The sequence below is a fragment of the Carcharhinus amblyrhynchos genome, chromosome 20 (assembly GCF_965287045.1).
Source record: "Carcharhinus amblyrhynchos chromosome 20, sCarAmb.v2.hapA, whole genome shotgun sequence".
Classification (NCBI taxonomy): domain Eukaryota; kingdom Metazoa; phylum Chordata; class Chondrichthyes; order Carcharhiniformes; family Carcharhinidae; genus Carcharhinus; species Carcharhinus amblyrhynchos.
The window spans coordinates 44430158-44443003 of NC_137343.1; the positions used below are offsets into that span (position 1 = coordinate 44430158).

Sequence of the window (12846 nt, forward strand, 5' to 3'; positions counted from 1 at the left end):
AGAACAGGCATTTGGCTTTAGTCTTCATTGTAGAGGATACAAGTTGTACCGTAGAAGTAGCTGTAGAGCAGGAAATCAGAATGACATTAAGAACGGTGTTCAAGATGTCGGCTGCTGAGTCCTCACATCCTGATGGCTTTCACCGAAGGTCTTATAAGAAGTGACAAATGAGGCAATTGATAGGCTGGTTGTAATGTTCCAAAATTCCCCAGATTCTGGGAAGTGTTCGTTAGATTGGGAAGAGCGACCGCAGTACCTTAATGCAATAGGCAAAAACGACCTATAGCAGGAAACAATATATTTTCGAAGAACAACACCAGTTAGCTGAACGTGTGACATATAAGGAAAATGTTAGCAGCGGTTATTAAGATTTGATAGCAGGGCACATAAGTAAAATCACGATAATCAGATAGAACCAACACAGTTTTGTCAAAGGGAAGTCATGTTCAATCAATTTACTGGAATGATTTGAAGAAGTAACAAGCTGTGGATAAAGGGGAGCAAGTGGATTTACTGTACTTTACAGTGAGCATTTGATCAGATGTCACTGCAAAGGGCATTGCGGAAAATAAGAGTTTATCGTGTGGGAGCATGGACAGAAAATTTGCGAGCGAATAGAAAACAGAGAGTAGACAAGAGACAATTTTGTGATTCGCAAGATGTCGGGAGTGGTGTGCTACAGTGATCAGTGCTGTGGCCTCAACTCTTTACAATTTATATAAATAATGGTATATTTTCGGTATGGTACCCGTTATGTTCTAGCTGTCTGCTAGGTTTTACATACGCTCCGATAGTCGCCTCTTCTTCCCCCAAACTCCTTCACTCCTGGCCTCTAATTCTCATCTGTAAATACCTCCGTAAATGAAAACAAAACTTGGGCCAGTGCCGCTTTGGCCTTACTTCGCAGTTATTTTTGGAACGATTTCAGGTGAACGGGCTTTTTCTGTAACACGTAAACCAGTCTGGAATAGAGATTCATTATCAATAGAGCTGCTAACAACGTGTCACCAATATGGCTGGTCATGTATTGTGCACGTTTCCCTAATAAACAAATGTTTTTTGATTTGATTTGATTTATTACTGTTTTATATAATAGTACACAGTGATAAGTATTCTTTCTTACATGCTTACCGACAAAGCATACCGTTCATAGAGAAGGAAAGGAGAGAGTGCAGAATGTAGTGTAACAGTCATAGCTAGGGTGAAGAGAAACATCAACTTAATGCGAGATAGGTCCATTCAAAAATCTGAGGGCAGCAGGGAAGAAGCTGTTCTTAACTTGGTTGGTGCGTGTCTTCAGAGTTCTGCATCTTTTTGGCGATGGAAAACGTGGAAACGCAAATGTACTCAGTAAGGATGCCAGATTTCCTGCCGGGAATGATGATAATTAAGCGAATGTTTTTTTTCAGCAATTCAGTAGTTTCATGATTAACATTATTATAACTGGTTTTGTTCAAGATTTATTGCCAGATACCATGATGGGATTTACAATCATTGCTTGTTCCTGGACTCTGCAGAACTAATCCGGCAATTAGTCGCCGGCCTACACTTTCCGGCATGCTTTAGGTGTTGGTTCCTGCTCTCTTGTTTGAGACTGCGCCTGCACCTGTCTTCGCAGCGTTTGAAATGCATCATAAAAGTACGGATCGGATTTACGCTTAATTTACTAGAGACTGAACACTGCTTCACCCAACACAGCAGTGAGAATAACCCTTATGCAGGAATGGTGTTTTCTTTCTTCAAAATTGCTGCCAGATCTCCCGAATTTATCCTGAATTTTGTGTTATAATTATCATTTCATTCTCCCTGTTTTCTACTGGACTATGCACAATAGATGAAAGAAGTCGAACCCGAATTTCAATGAACCTGTGCGCGTGTTGCTGCTGAACCAGCAGATGGCAATATTGTACTTGGTATACCAAGGACCGTGTTATTCCATGAAGTGTATACAAAATATCAATTCCTGGCAAAATACCTGGACTCTTGGAAAATAGGGATTTGGACATGAAAGTCGTTTTCAGAATATTCTCATTAGGTATTGTCAATTAATTTGGATGTTTCATGAGTTCCCCTTTTTAATGGTGAATGCCCATAATATCAGATAATCCGAATGATTAGAAACAGGAAGAAACCAGTGTCACTAAATGTGTTACTATCACTTCCTTTCCTGCGTCATTCACTAAAGATAATGCTGACAGCGCCACATTAATGGATCCGAAGATTCAGAAATTTGGTAGGATAAAAATAGACAAAAAGGGCACAAATACGAATCATACGATCATATGAATTGGAACGAAGATCAGGCCGAAGATCATGACTCATGAGACCATGGGCTCGACCCCACATTCGATCCACCCCTATGGTCTTTGGGTCCCTTTTCAGTCAGAAATCTATCGAATTCTGCATTTTTTAATGGGATGTGGGCATCGCTGGTTCGACCAGCATTTATTCCTCACCGCTAATTCCCCTGGAGATGATGGTGCTGAACCGCTTTGTTGAATCAGCGCAGTCCCTGTGGTCTAAGTAAGCAATATATCCCCAGGTCAGATTGCGAATGAGTTGGAGGAGAGCGCTGAGGTGGTGGTGTTCCCATGTGTCTGCTGCCTTTGTTCTTCTGGGCGGTAGAGGTGTGATTTTGTAAGGTGTTACCCATGGATATTGGATGGGTTTTTGCAGTGCATCGTGCCGATGGTGCTCACTCCTGCCACTGTTCATCGTGACGGGGCAGTTTGTCGAACAGGTGCCAGTCAAGATTTCTCGTGGATAGTGTGAATTTCTAGAAAGTTATAGAAGTTGCACTCTCCTGGCTAGTGCAAATATTCCATCACGATCCTGACTTGTGCTTCGCAAACGGTGGACAGGTTTGGCGAGTAAGGAAGTGAGATACATGCCACAGGTTTCATGAATTCTGACCTGCTCTTGTAGCCACCATATTTAAATGTCAAGACCTGTTCAGTTTCTGGTCAATGGTCGGCCTTAGGAAATCGATAGTGACGGCATTACCGTTGAATGTCAAGGGATAATAATTAGTTGTTGGAGGTGGTCATTTCTTGGCACTACTTTGTCACGAAGGATACTTGCCACTTGCCAACCCAAGCTTGGATGTTGCCCTGGACTTGCTGCATTTGGACATTCACGGTTTTCAGCCTCTGAGGATGCGGGATGGTATTGTACGGCATGTGATCATCCCCATTGCTGACATTATGATGCAAGGAACGTTACGGATAGAGCAGCTGAAGATAGTTGGGCCGAGGATACCATCTTGAGAAACTCCTAGGATTCCATCTTGAGAAGTGTGCAAATTAGAGGATTGAACTCCAACCACAGCAAAACCCTTCTTCTGTGCCAGGTATGACTGCAGCTAGCGTAGAATTTTCCCTCTGAATCTAATTGACTCCATTATTCCTCGAGCTCCTTAATTCCACCCGTGCTGCCTTGACGTCAAAGGCACTCACTTCACATCTGACATTCAATTACTCTTGTCCATGTTTGACTCAAGGATGTAATGAAGTCAGGCGCTGAGTGACTAACGGAATCCAAACTATGTGTCAGTGAGTAGGTTCCTGCTAAGTTCCTGCCGTTTGATTGCGCTGTTAATGACCTCTTCCATCAACTTGCTGATGATCTGGAGTGGCCTGATGGCTGATGAATAAGGTTGGAGATGCCCTTCTTTTTGCATAGAGGACATAACTGGGCAATTTTCTGCAATGACGGGTAGATGCCAATGTTGTAGATGCACTGAAACAAATTGACTGGCAGGGCCGCATGGTTTGGAGCAGAAGTCTTCAGGACAGTGGACAGAATATTGTTAGGGCCCAAAGCCTTTGCAATTTCCAACGCGTTTGGACATTTCTTGGTATCACGTGGAGTGAATTGAATTGGCTGAAGCTTGACATCCGCGATGTTGACCATTTCTTTAGAAGGCCAAGATGGATCATTCACTTCGCACATGGGACAAAAGATTGTTGCGAATGCTTTAGCCTTATCTTTTTCACTGATCATTGAGGATGGGCACATTTGTGATGTCTTCTCCTCCAGTGAGTTGTTTAATTATCCACTACCATTCACAATGGGATATTCCTGGTAAAGAGGGTTCCACAGGCTAATGGTTCTCACGGAAAATGAAATTCTCTTTATCTCCATCTCAACTGGAAAACCTTCTATTTTAGTTCATGTCCCCTCCTTCTAGTCTCCTTGGAGGGGAGGCACTTCCTCAGCATTCACCATCTCAACTTCTCTCAGGATAGTAGATGTTTCGGCAGGATCACCTCGAATTCTTCTAGATTCTAATGGGTACGAGACCCAACTGTCCAACCGTTCCCTATATGATATCCCTTTCATCTGATGGGCAAACCTTTCTCCGAATGTTGCTGGTGCGTATCCATTCTGAGGTACGCGGGCTAACAGGAAAGTACTTTAGATGTGCTCGCGACAAAGCACGACAAATTCTATGCCAATTATGATAACTTCACAATTTACTTTCCCTCCTGTACTAAAGTCGTGAGAAAAAGTTGCAATCAATCCGTCCCATCATTCATGTCATTTCTATAAATTGAGAATAGTTGAGGCCCCAGCTGTAATCCTCCGATACACCGCCCATTCCCCCCTCAACAGAAAAATGGCTCAGTTACCCCACCTCTCTGTTTCTGTAAGGCAACCAGTCTTCGATTCCTGATGAATATTATCCCACATATGATGATCTCCTATTTGGCATTTCATAATGTATCTTTGAAACTGTTTCTTATTAAATACGTTTTGGAAATCCATGTCTACTGGTTCCTCTTTATTCACGTTACTAATAAGTTGCTCCAGTCTGTATAGGAAATTAGTACAGTATGGCTTCATTTATACAAATATATATGTTGGCTCTGCACAATTGCAAGTGCCGTGCGATAACCTTCTAATAATAGATTTGAGCATATAACTTTTGACAGATGTTAGGCTAATTGGCTTGCAGTTACATGTTTTCAGTTTCTTTCTTCTCTTGAGTAGAGGAGTTAGATATGCTATTTCCCAACCTCTTGGAGTAATAAAATAACTACAATGCAGACGGAGGCCAATCGGCCCTTCGCGTCTGCATCTACTCTCCCTAAGGGTATCTTACCCAGCTCTATCATGCCCTAATGACTTGACAGCCTTTAGTTCTGACCGCTTTCTCAGTAGCATTGACCTGGTGGTTGTAATTGTTTTATGTTCCTCGCTCCCTTCTCCCTCTTCACCTGCAAGTATTTCTGGGACATTATTTCCTTATTCTTCAGCAAGGCAGAGAAAATATATCAATTCTTCTGCCATTTCCTCATTTCGCATACTGGATTTTCGACGTTCCTTTTCCAGAGTAACCACTCTTATTTCAGTGAGCATTTTCCTTTTTAAAAGCATGTTGCTATTCTTACATTCTTTTAATATATCCAGCTAACATTCTCTCATACTCTAAGTTCTCCTTTGTCATTACTTTATTTGTCAATCTTTGTCGGTTTTTATATTCTTCCCAATCTTTAGCTCTGCCACTAATCGCAAACTTTTACTCTTTTGCTTCCACTCGGGCTCAATCATTGGAGATGTTGGGACTTTAACATCTCCATGAAGTAGGCACGCTTTCTGTCTGATATTTCAGCTGCATACCGTCTTCAGTCAACTTTAACCTGTATTCCTGGCCCTATGCCAATCATTTTCCGATTCGACTCACAGGCCAAGAGGGTGGTACCTCTCTCGCTGCTCCTGTCTTGTTGTATTAAACTGAACTAGTGTCTGTCTCCCTTCCTCTCTCCACTCTGCAGATGTCAACTCTGTGCATTCCACCCACAGGCAAGGGCTTAAACCTCTCACTCTCTGGGTACTGACTGCACTGCATGACGTGGACCTGAGACATATCCTTTCAGTTAATGCCCTGCGATCTTTTTCAGCCTAACAACTTTAATGATCTGTTCCTGATCCCCCTGCCTGACCGCCGCATGGAAATTTTCCCACTAATGGTAAAATTTTAATATCCCTTCCCCACCCTTCATTCTGTCGACACGGGGTGTCAGTAAAATTCCAACAACCGAGTCCAAATGCAAGCAAATATGTTTACCCTTTTATCTTTGTTAGACCCCAGCTACAGTATTAGTCCAATTCTTGACAATGTTCTTCCAAAGTATTTCAGAGCTTTGAGTGTGCAGGAAGGTGTATTAGCATGTTTCCAGCGATAAAATTCCTCAGTTAGATGTAAGGACGAGAAAGGTGGAGCTGTTCTCCTTCGAGCCGCACAGTAGATTTGATAAAGGTGTTCTTAAAGGTGTTGGATAAAGAAAGTCGGAGCTGCTTCAAATGTCGGGAAGTTTGATCACCAGAAGGCAAACATCTGAAATAACCTGTGAACAGCAACAGGAACAGAAGAGGGCTGGTGGTGGGTTAATATGTTCCGACTCTTAATGATCTGGAGGCAACTGGATCAAGGGCTATTGGAAGAGGATTTAACAATCCCTGTCAAAAAGGTGGAAAATATGTGGAAGGCTGGAGTAAGATCGAAACAGAAATTCCAGTTCTATCGCTCCTTTACAGAACCGACATGGATGCGATGGGCTGACTGCCCTCTTTCTGCGATCAACCTTCTCGAATTCTTTATACTGACGCAACTGCCTCTGCACCGCGATCGGCAGCTCCCCAGGCGAAGGAATTAATTCATTTCTTCTCGTTCTCCTCTGTGCGCCTCAGCTGCATAACCAAAATGTTACTTCTCACAATTGCTCAAGGACACATGGGGTGAAGGTGTGTGACAAGCTAAGGGTATCAACATTGAAAGGGCTTGCCAGATTTTGTTTAAGTTTTCAAATGAGGGAGCAATAGAACATTGTTCGATGGCTTCTGCAATACTGTCGTCCGGTGGGAGGAGAGGGTGGTGTTGAGGGGGAGGGTCACCGGTCATCAGAAATCTGATTTTTAAAACTGCTATTTTCAGCTCATTCCGATGTCGGCAAATGCATTGACATTCTCAAACTCATTGTTTCCTATGACAGCAAATATGCCCCTCAAATCAAACAACGAAAGTCATGCGAAAGCTCTGTTTCCGAGAGCATTTCACTTTGCCGAGGCTTAACTCACTGTGTATGCCGTGGGTTTCCAACACTTGATAAAGCTGAGTGGGCAGTCTTGGCAGTTAGTCACATTCTAGGTAGGTAATAAAATGTTCTTCGGGACTTGTCTATCATTCACTCACTTAGCATAGCCATCTATATATGTATCTATCGACCTATCTGACTATCTATCTCCATCCCTCTGTCTATCTATCTGTCTGCCTGTCCATCTATCCAACCATTCATCTATCTATCTACCTGTCGATCCATCTATCTGTTTCTCTGTCTATCAATCTATCTGTCTATCTATCTATCTATCTATCCATCAATCCCGAAAAGCCAATAAGGAGCGTGGGCTTACGCCTCTCTGTGTGCACATGAAATCTCAACTCACAGTTTTCGTCTTTAATTTATTCACCAAGGACGTTACGCCTATTAAACAGCTCACTGCCCGCAACATTTATTTATTGTAATCTGCAGGTTCCAGAGATCAAGCCACGATTCATTTAATCCGTTTTATGTTTCACTGCACCGTTTGTTTTTTTTGGGGGGGCGGGGGGAGGGGTAGCTGGGTATTGAGCCATTTTACATGCTGTTCTGTGCCTTGGGAGATTTATATTTCTTCTTTTCCAAAATGGCTGGCATGCTCATTCTGCAAATATCAGACAATACCGAAATGGAGATCTTCGGCCTAATATCAGGTGACAGGAAATTTGCATACCTAATTCATATTCATTCGCCCTGCGGTGTTTGTGTCTTTTTAAGGAGAGGTTGGAATGGACTCAGAAGCGCGTTCGTGTCAGGATTTATTTTCCTGTCCCCAAACCTTCACCATGACACAATCGATTGGAGTTCTCGCCGCACTGATACTCTGTTTCCACAGTAAGTACGGGCGTCGGCCTGAAGTCACGCTCATTTTTTTCACATTATCTGCTTCTGCGCTTGTGTTTTAACGAACCTGAATTGTGAGCTATATTCAACATTTCACAGTGTGTGACTGACAATACTTTGCATTTCACCAGGTACAATTGCGGATCCTGTCCTGACCCAACCAGGATCCATTTCGTCCTCACCGGGAAAGACCGTCACCATCACTTGCACCATGTCCGGAGGCACCATTGGCAGCAACTACGCGAGCTGGTACTGGCAGAAACCCGACAGCGCCCCTGTGCTTGTTTGGTCCGAGTACTCTGGTCTGGCTTCGGGTATTCCGAATCGATTCGCCGGGTCTGTGGACTCATCAAGAACGAAGATGCATTTTACCATCACCAACGTGCAATCGGAGGACGCTGCAGATTATTACTGTGGTGCTTGGTTCAGCAGTCCAAATAGCATCATTTTCGGGAGCGGAACGAAGTTGAATCTGGGCAGTAAGTAAATCACTTAACTCTCCTCTAACATTTGTGACGCTTTCTAAATAACAAAATGGACTTGGAAACGGTCGGTTAGGTGGACTGAATTCGAGCAAATCAAAATGATTGCTCCTAAAATATTGTTATGGGGGATCTTTGATTCAGCAGGAAATGATATTGCAGTGATAGCTGGGCTCAGAACTTCGGCGATTTTCTGGAGTTTGTGCTGTTATGTGATCGGGTAAAGGGGCATTTTAATTACGAGTGAAACTGTTTCAAAGCGTTCACATCAGGCTGTTTCATTCCATTTAATGCAAGATTGCATTATATCTGCGGAATGATGGTGTGGTGACTTGGTGCGACTCACTCCCAGTGGTCCCCAAACTCACTAAAAACCGTTCAGTTCAAGATTCTCAGCCTAATATGTTGCATTAATCCCGGGTGTCCAAAATAACCATTTTGTTGACCGGAATTCCGCCCGTAATAACTGACCCTGATTGTTACTGGATCACATAGTAACAAACATCAATGATGTGCGGAATGTTTGCTTTCTTCGGAAATTACGGCTCATTTTCTTCCGATCCAATCTGTTGTTTTGGAATGTCTCGGAATAAGGTGGTCAGGTTTTTGAGTATTGTTGTGGACTCGTTCAGATTGTTGTTGGTTCTGCGACTGTCAGTTAGTAGTAATAGAACAAGAGATGGAGATTACTACCAATATGATTGATTCATGGAATGTGATCAGAAAGGTAACACTCCTTGCACCTTCCCCCATCACCCCCGCCTAATATCCACGGATAAAGTGACGGTGAACCGCATTCTCAAACCGATGTTGTCCATGTGTCATAGGTACACCGCAGAGCTGTTAGGGAGGGAGTTAAGAGATTTTGGCCAGGCGACAGTGAAGGAAAGGCGGTACAGTTCTACTTTGGTATGCTGTGTGGCTTGTTGGGGATTTACCATCTGGTGTTGTAGCCGTGCATCTGGTGCCGGTGTTCTCGTCCAGTGGAAGACATGGCTGGTTTGGAAGCTGTTGTCGGAGTTCCGGCAGTGTACCTTATAGATATCCACACTGTAGCTCCTGTGCGTGAATGAGGGAGAAAAGCAATATAAGATATTTGCAAAATCATAGAATGGTATATCTTTGGAAAATTGTTGCAATCTCCTTGGCCAATCGTGTCTGCACTGGTTCACAAGTAACAATCTAACATTTATTCATTAGCCTTTAAATTACACATTCTATGTTTGTTTAAGTGACCATTAATTTGCCAATAACAGACCCTCCGGCAGTAGGTTCCACATCCCCTAAACCCTCTGGGTGAAACTATTCCCTTCCAGTCTCCGCGAAACCTTCAACTTCTAACGACAAATCCAAGTCCTGTTCTTATCGACCCCTCAACCATTGGCAATACTGTTTTCCGATCCATTCTGCCCAGACACCTCAGAATATTATGCCTTCAAATGGATTTACTTTCAGCCTTGTCTGTTCCGAAGAAAAGGGACAATTCAATACTTACTTGTAACTAAATATTCCATTCCAGCCGACATCCCTCTAGATCTCCCTGTACTCGTTCTCGTACAATTACATTTTTCCTATGCATCTTTCCAGCAGTTTCAGCATAACCTCAAAGTTCTAACAATCTCTACCTCAGCTTATAAATGTAAATGCCTCCTATGCCTTCTTTACTACTGTATCCAGCTGCTCAGCCGCCTTCAGAATCTGTGGACCTGCGTTTTCTGTTCACTAATTTTCTCTACATTTCTCGGCATTTTCCCATCTGTACAGTGTACTCGCTTGTCTTGTTGGTCTTCCTGAAGTGCAGTTCCTCACACTTTTCGGCATTTAATTCCATTTGTCGCGGCGCACTAATCTAACCAGTCCATTGTCTTCCTACATTATCCAGCTTTCTTGTTCGCAACCACACTGCCAAATTTGTATCATCGATCAACAATCATATAGGCACTCATTGATATACGGACCCTTTGTTCCCTGCCTCTGAGCCAATTTCGGATCCAACCTGTTCATCCTATGTGTGAACTTAACAAGGGCCTTGCTCAAATCCGTGTAGGCTATACCAAAAATATTGCCATCATTCACCGCTTCATGCTACCTGCTCAAAAATACCAATTAACGCTATGGGGTGAGATTTTCCGGCAACGAAGCCGTGATCGCCATATTTGATTATGCCGCTTTATTCCATTAGTTCTCCCTTCAGTGAGGTTAGGTTCACTGGTCCATAATTATGCCACCCGCCTTTCGCCCTTTGACAATTTCATCTCTCTTCCTGCCTCCGAGAGTCAAACCTGCTCCGGTCCCGATTGGAAAGCTGTGGTCAGGGTCTCTTCCCTTCTCAATCTTACTTTCCCTTTTTTATTACATGCTTCTTCAAGTCATTTGCTTACTGGGCGATATTACGGTTAAATGGACCAGCATGAGGCAGAAAGGGAAAAAATGCTTTTGAATATTGAGTTATTACTTTAAGAAATCAGATCTGGTGAAAATGCCGGTGTAAAAATAATTCACTTAAGTCCACTAACTAGAAGTCGATCTTCACACTTGCTCATCGGTGCAAACATTTGAGATGATCCAGCGAAACTCTCGGGGGCGCAGGAAGAAGATGCCAGTTTTGAAATAAGGGCTTGCGGCATTTGTCTGCCGACTCAGTTTCAACATCCAAATTACATTCCAACAAAAATATAAGACCAATTTCTAGCTCCAAAGACAATCGATTTTTTACCGACAGCGACAAAACCCATATTGCTGTTGTAGCCGACATGATACCTCAATGTCAGGGCGAATTGTAAAAGGTTAGCCTGATACTTTTAGTTTGAAATGGATATTTATATCTGAACCCTTTCTTCGAAGCCTTACAATATATTAACGTATTTACTGAGCGTTTCCCCATTGACTGTGATAGATGGTAACTTAAGCGGTAAATGGTCACTTAAAGAGACAAGATTCTGATACAACGCCCTTTCAGCTTTGCGAATATCGACTAATGTCAAAGGAACGAAAATGCAAATCTGCATTGACTTAGCGCCGACCACGGCCTCAGAAATCCTCACAATTAAGTGTGAAGTAGAATCATTCTTCCGATGTCAGAATCATGGCTCCCTACCTAAGCACATAAAGATCTCACAGTCCATCTGCTTTGACGACAAGGTGTGTGAGATAAATAATTATGAGGACATGTTTGATTTATTACTGGCCTTTTGAGGGTGTCATTAAGTTATGTTGTTATATATTAGAATTGTTTACAATATTTATTAGAAACTCTTCCTCTCAGCTGCAACAAATCGTTTGTGACACTCCACTCCGAAAAAATGTCTCCAAACATTTCCATTGCGACCGGGAGATATTTGTTAAGATTTACGCTGCATCGTCACTGTTGGTGTGGGCGGGACACGGTGTAAAGCCGTCGCAAAGAATGTTCACAAACCCAAATATCAGTCCAGTCTGTAGGACTTGCGTCAGGGAAGTAACTGGTGACAGAAGCAAACAATCGATTTCATTGTTTAGAATCGAGGTTTTGGAGTTGCAAACTCCAGAAATGTAGCCGTCAGCATAGGTTCCAATATTGACTCCAAATTCTGAGTGATTAGTGTTATTCTGAAATTCTCGGTGTTCGCGACATTGGCTCGGGCTGCGTTGCCTCAGATCACACGTGGATGTATTGAAACTCCCTTCCTATTTTTCTCTTAAATATTTCAAACTCCACTATTTCCTTTCGATCAGATTTTATTTGTATGTTCCTGTCCTTTCAGGGAAAAAAGAATAACCTTCTCAGGTTGTGTATGTTCTAGAAACAGAGTCCCGGCCTTTTTGCATTTGGCATCAATAAGACTCCAATGTATAAAATCTATACATTCTTGTAGAATAATACCGACTTAAAAAAAACAATTTGAAGCAGGTGGAACAATGACTCGGTCATTTATGCTGATTTTTAATGGATGTGCGATCCTTGTCTCTACTTTCCAGGTCCACGGAGCCCCACTGTGTCTCTCCTTCCGCCTTCATCGGATCAAATCACAGCGAAGAACATGGCGACCCTGGTGTGTTTGGTGAGCGGTTTTAACCCGGGAGCTGCGGAGATTGAATGGACTGTCGATGGCAGCGTCAGAGGGAATGGGGTTGAGACCAGTCGGATCCAGCAGGAGGCGGACAACACGTTCAGTGTGAGCAGTTATCTGACTCTGTCAGCCTCAGACTGGAACTCACACGAGCTTTACTCCTGTGTGGTTAAACACGAGACTCAAGCAAACCCGCTTCAAACAAGCATCTCCAGATCCAGCTGTACCTGATCCATGCATCGAAAGCGTTTTTGTATTTTGCCGTTAGTAAAGTTTTATTTCTGAATAAATTCGGCAAATAGTGGAACATTTCAAACAGTTCATCACAGTTTGTAGCAGATCGGCTGATTCCCTTAATTTCAATTTAACTGT

General features: G+C 42.9%; 1 protein-coding gene across 1 annotated transcript; it reads left to right on the forward strand.

Moving 5' to 3' along the window:
- The first annotated feature begins 7885 nt into the window (after positions 1-7885).
- Positions 7886-12846, forward strand: LOC145356137 (immunoglobulin lambda-1 light chain-like). Its single transcript, XM_080208748.1, has 3 exons — positions 7886-7934; positions 8075-8422; positions 12383-12846. Exons 1-3 carry the CDS (start codon positions 7886-7888, stop codon positions 12703-12705), a joined length of 720 nt encoding a protein of 239 aa, XP_080064874.1. The 3' UTR covers positions 12706-12846.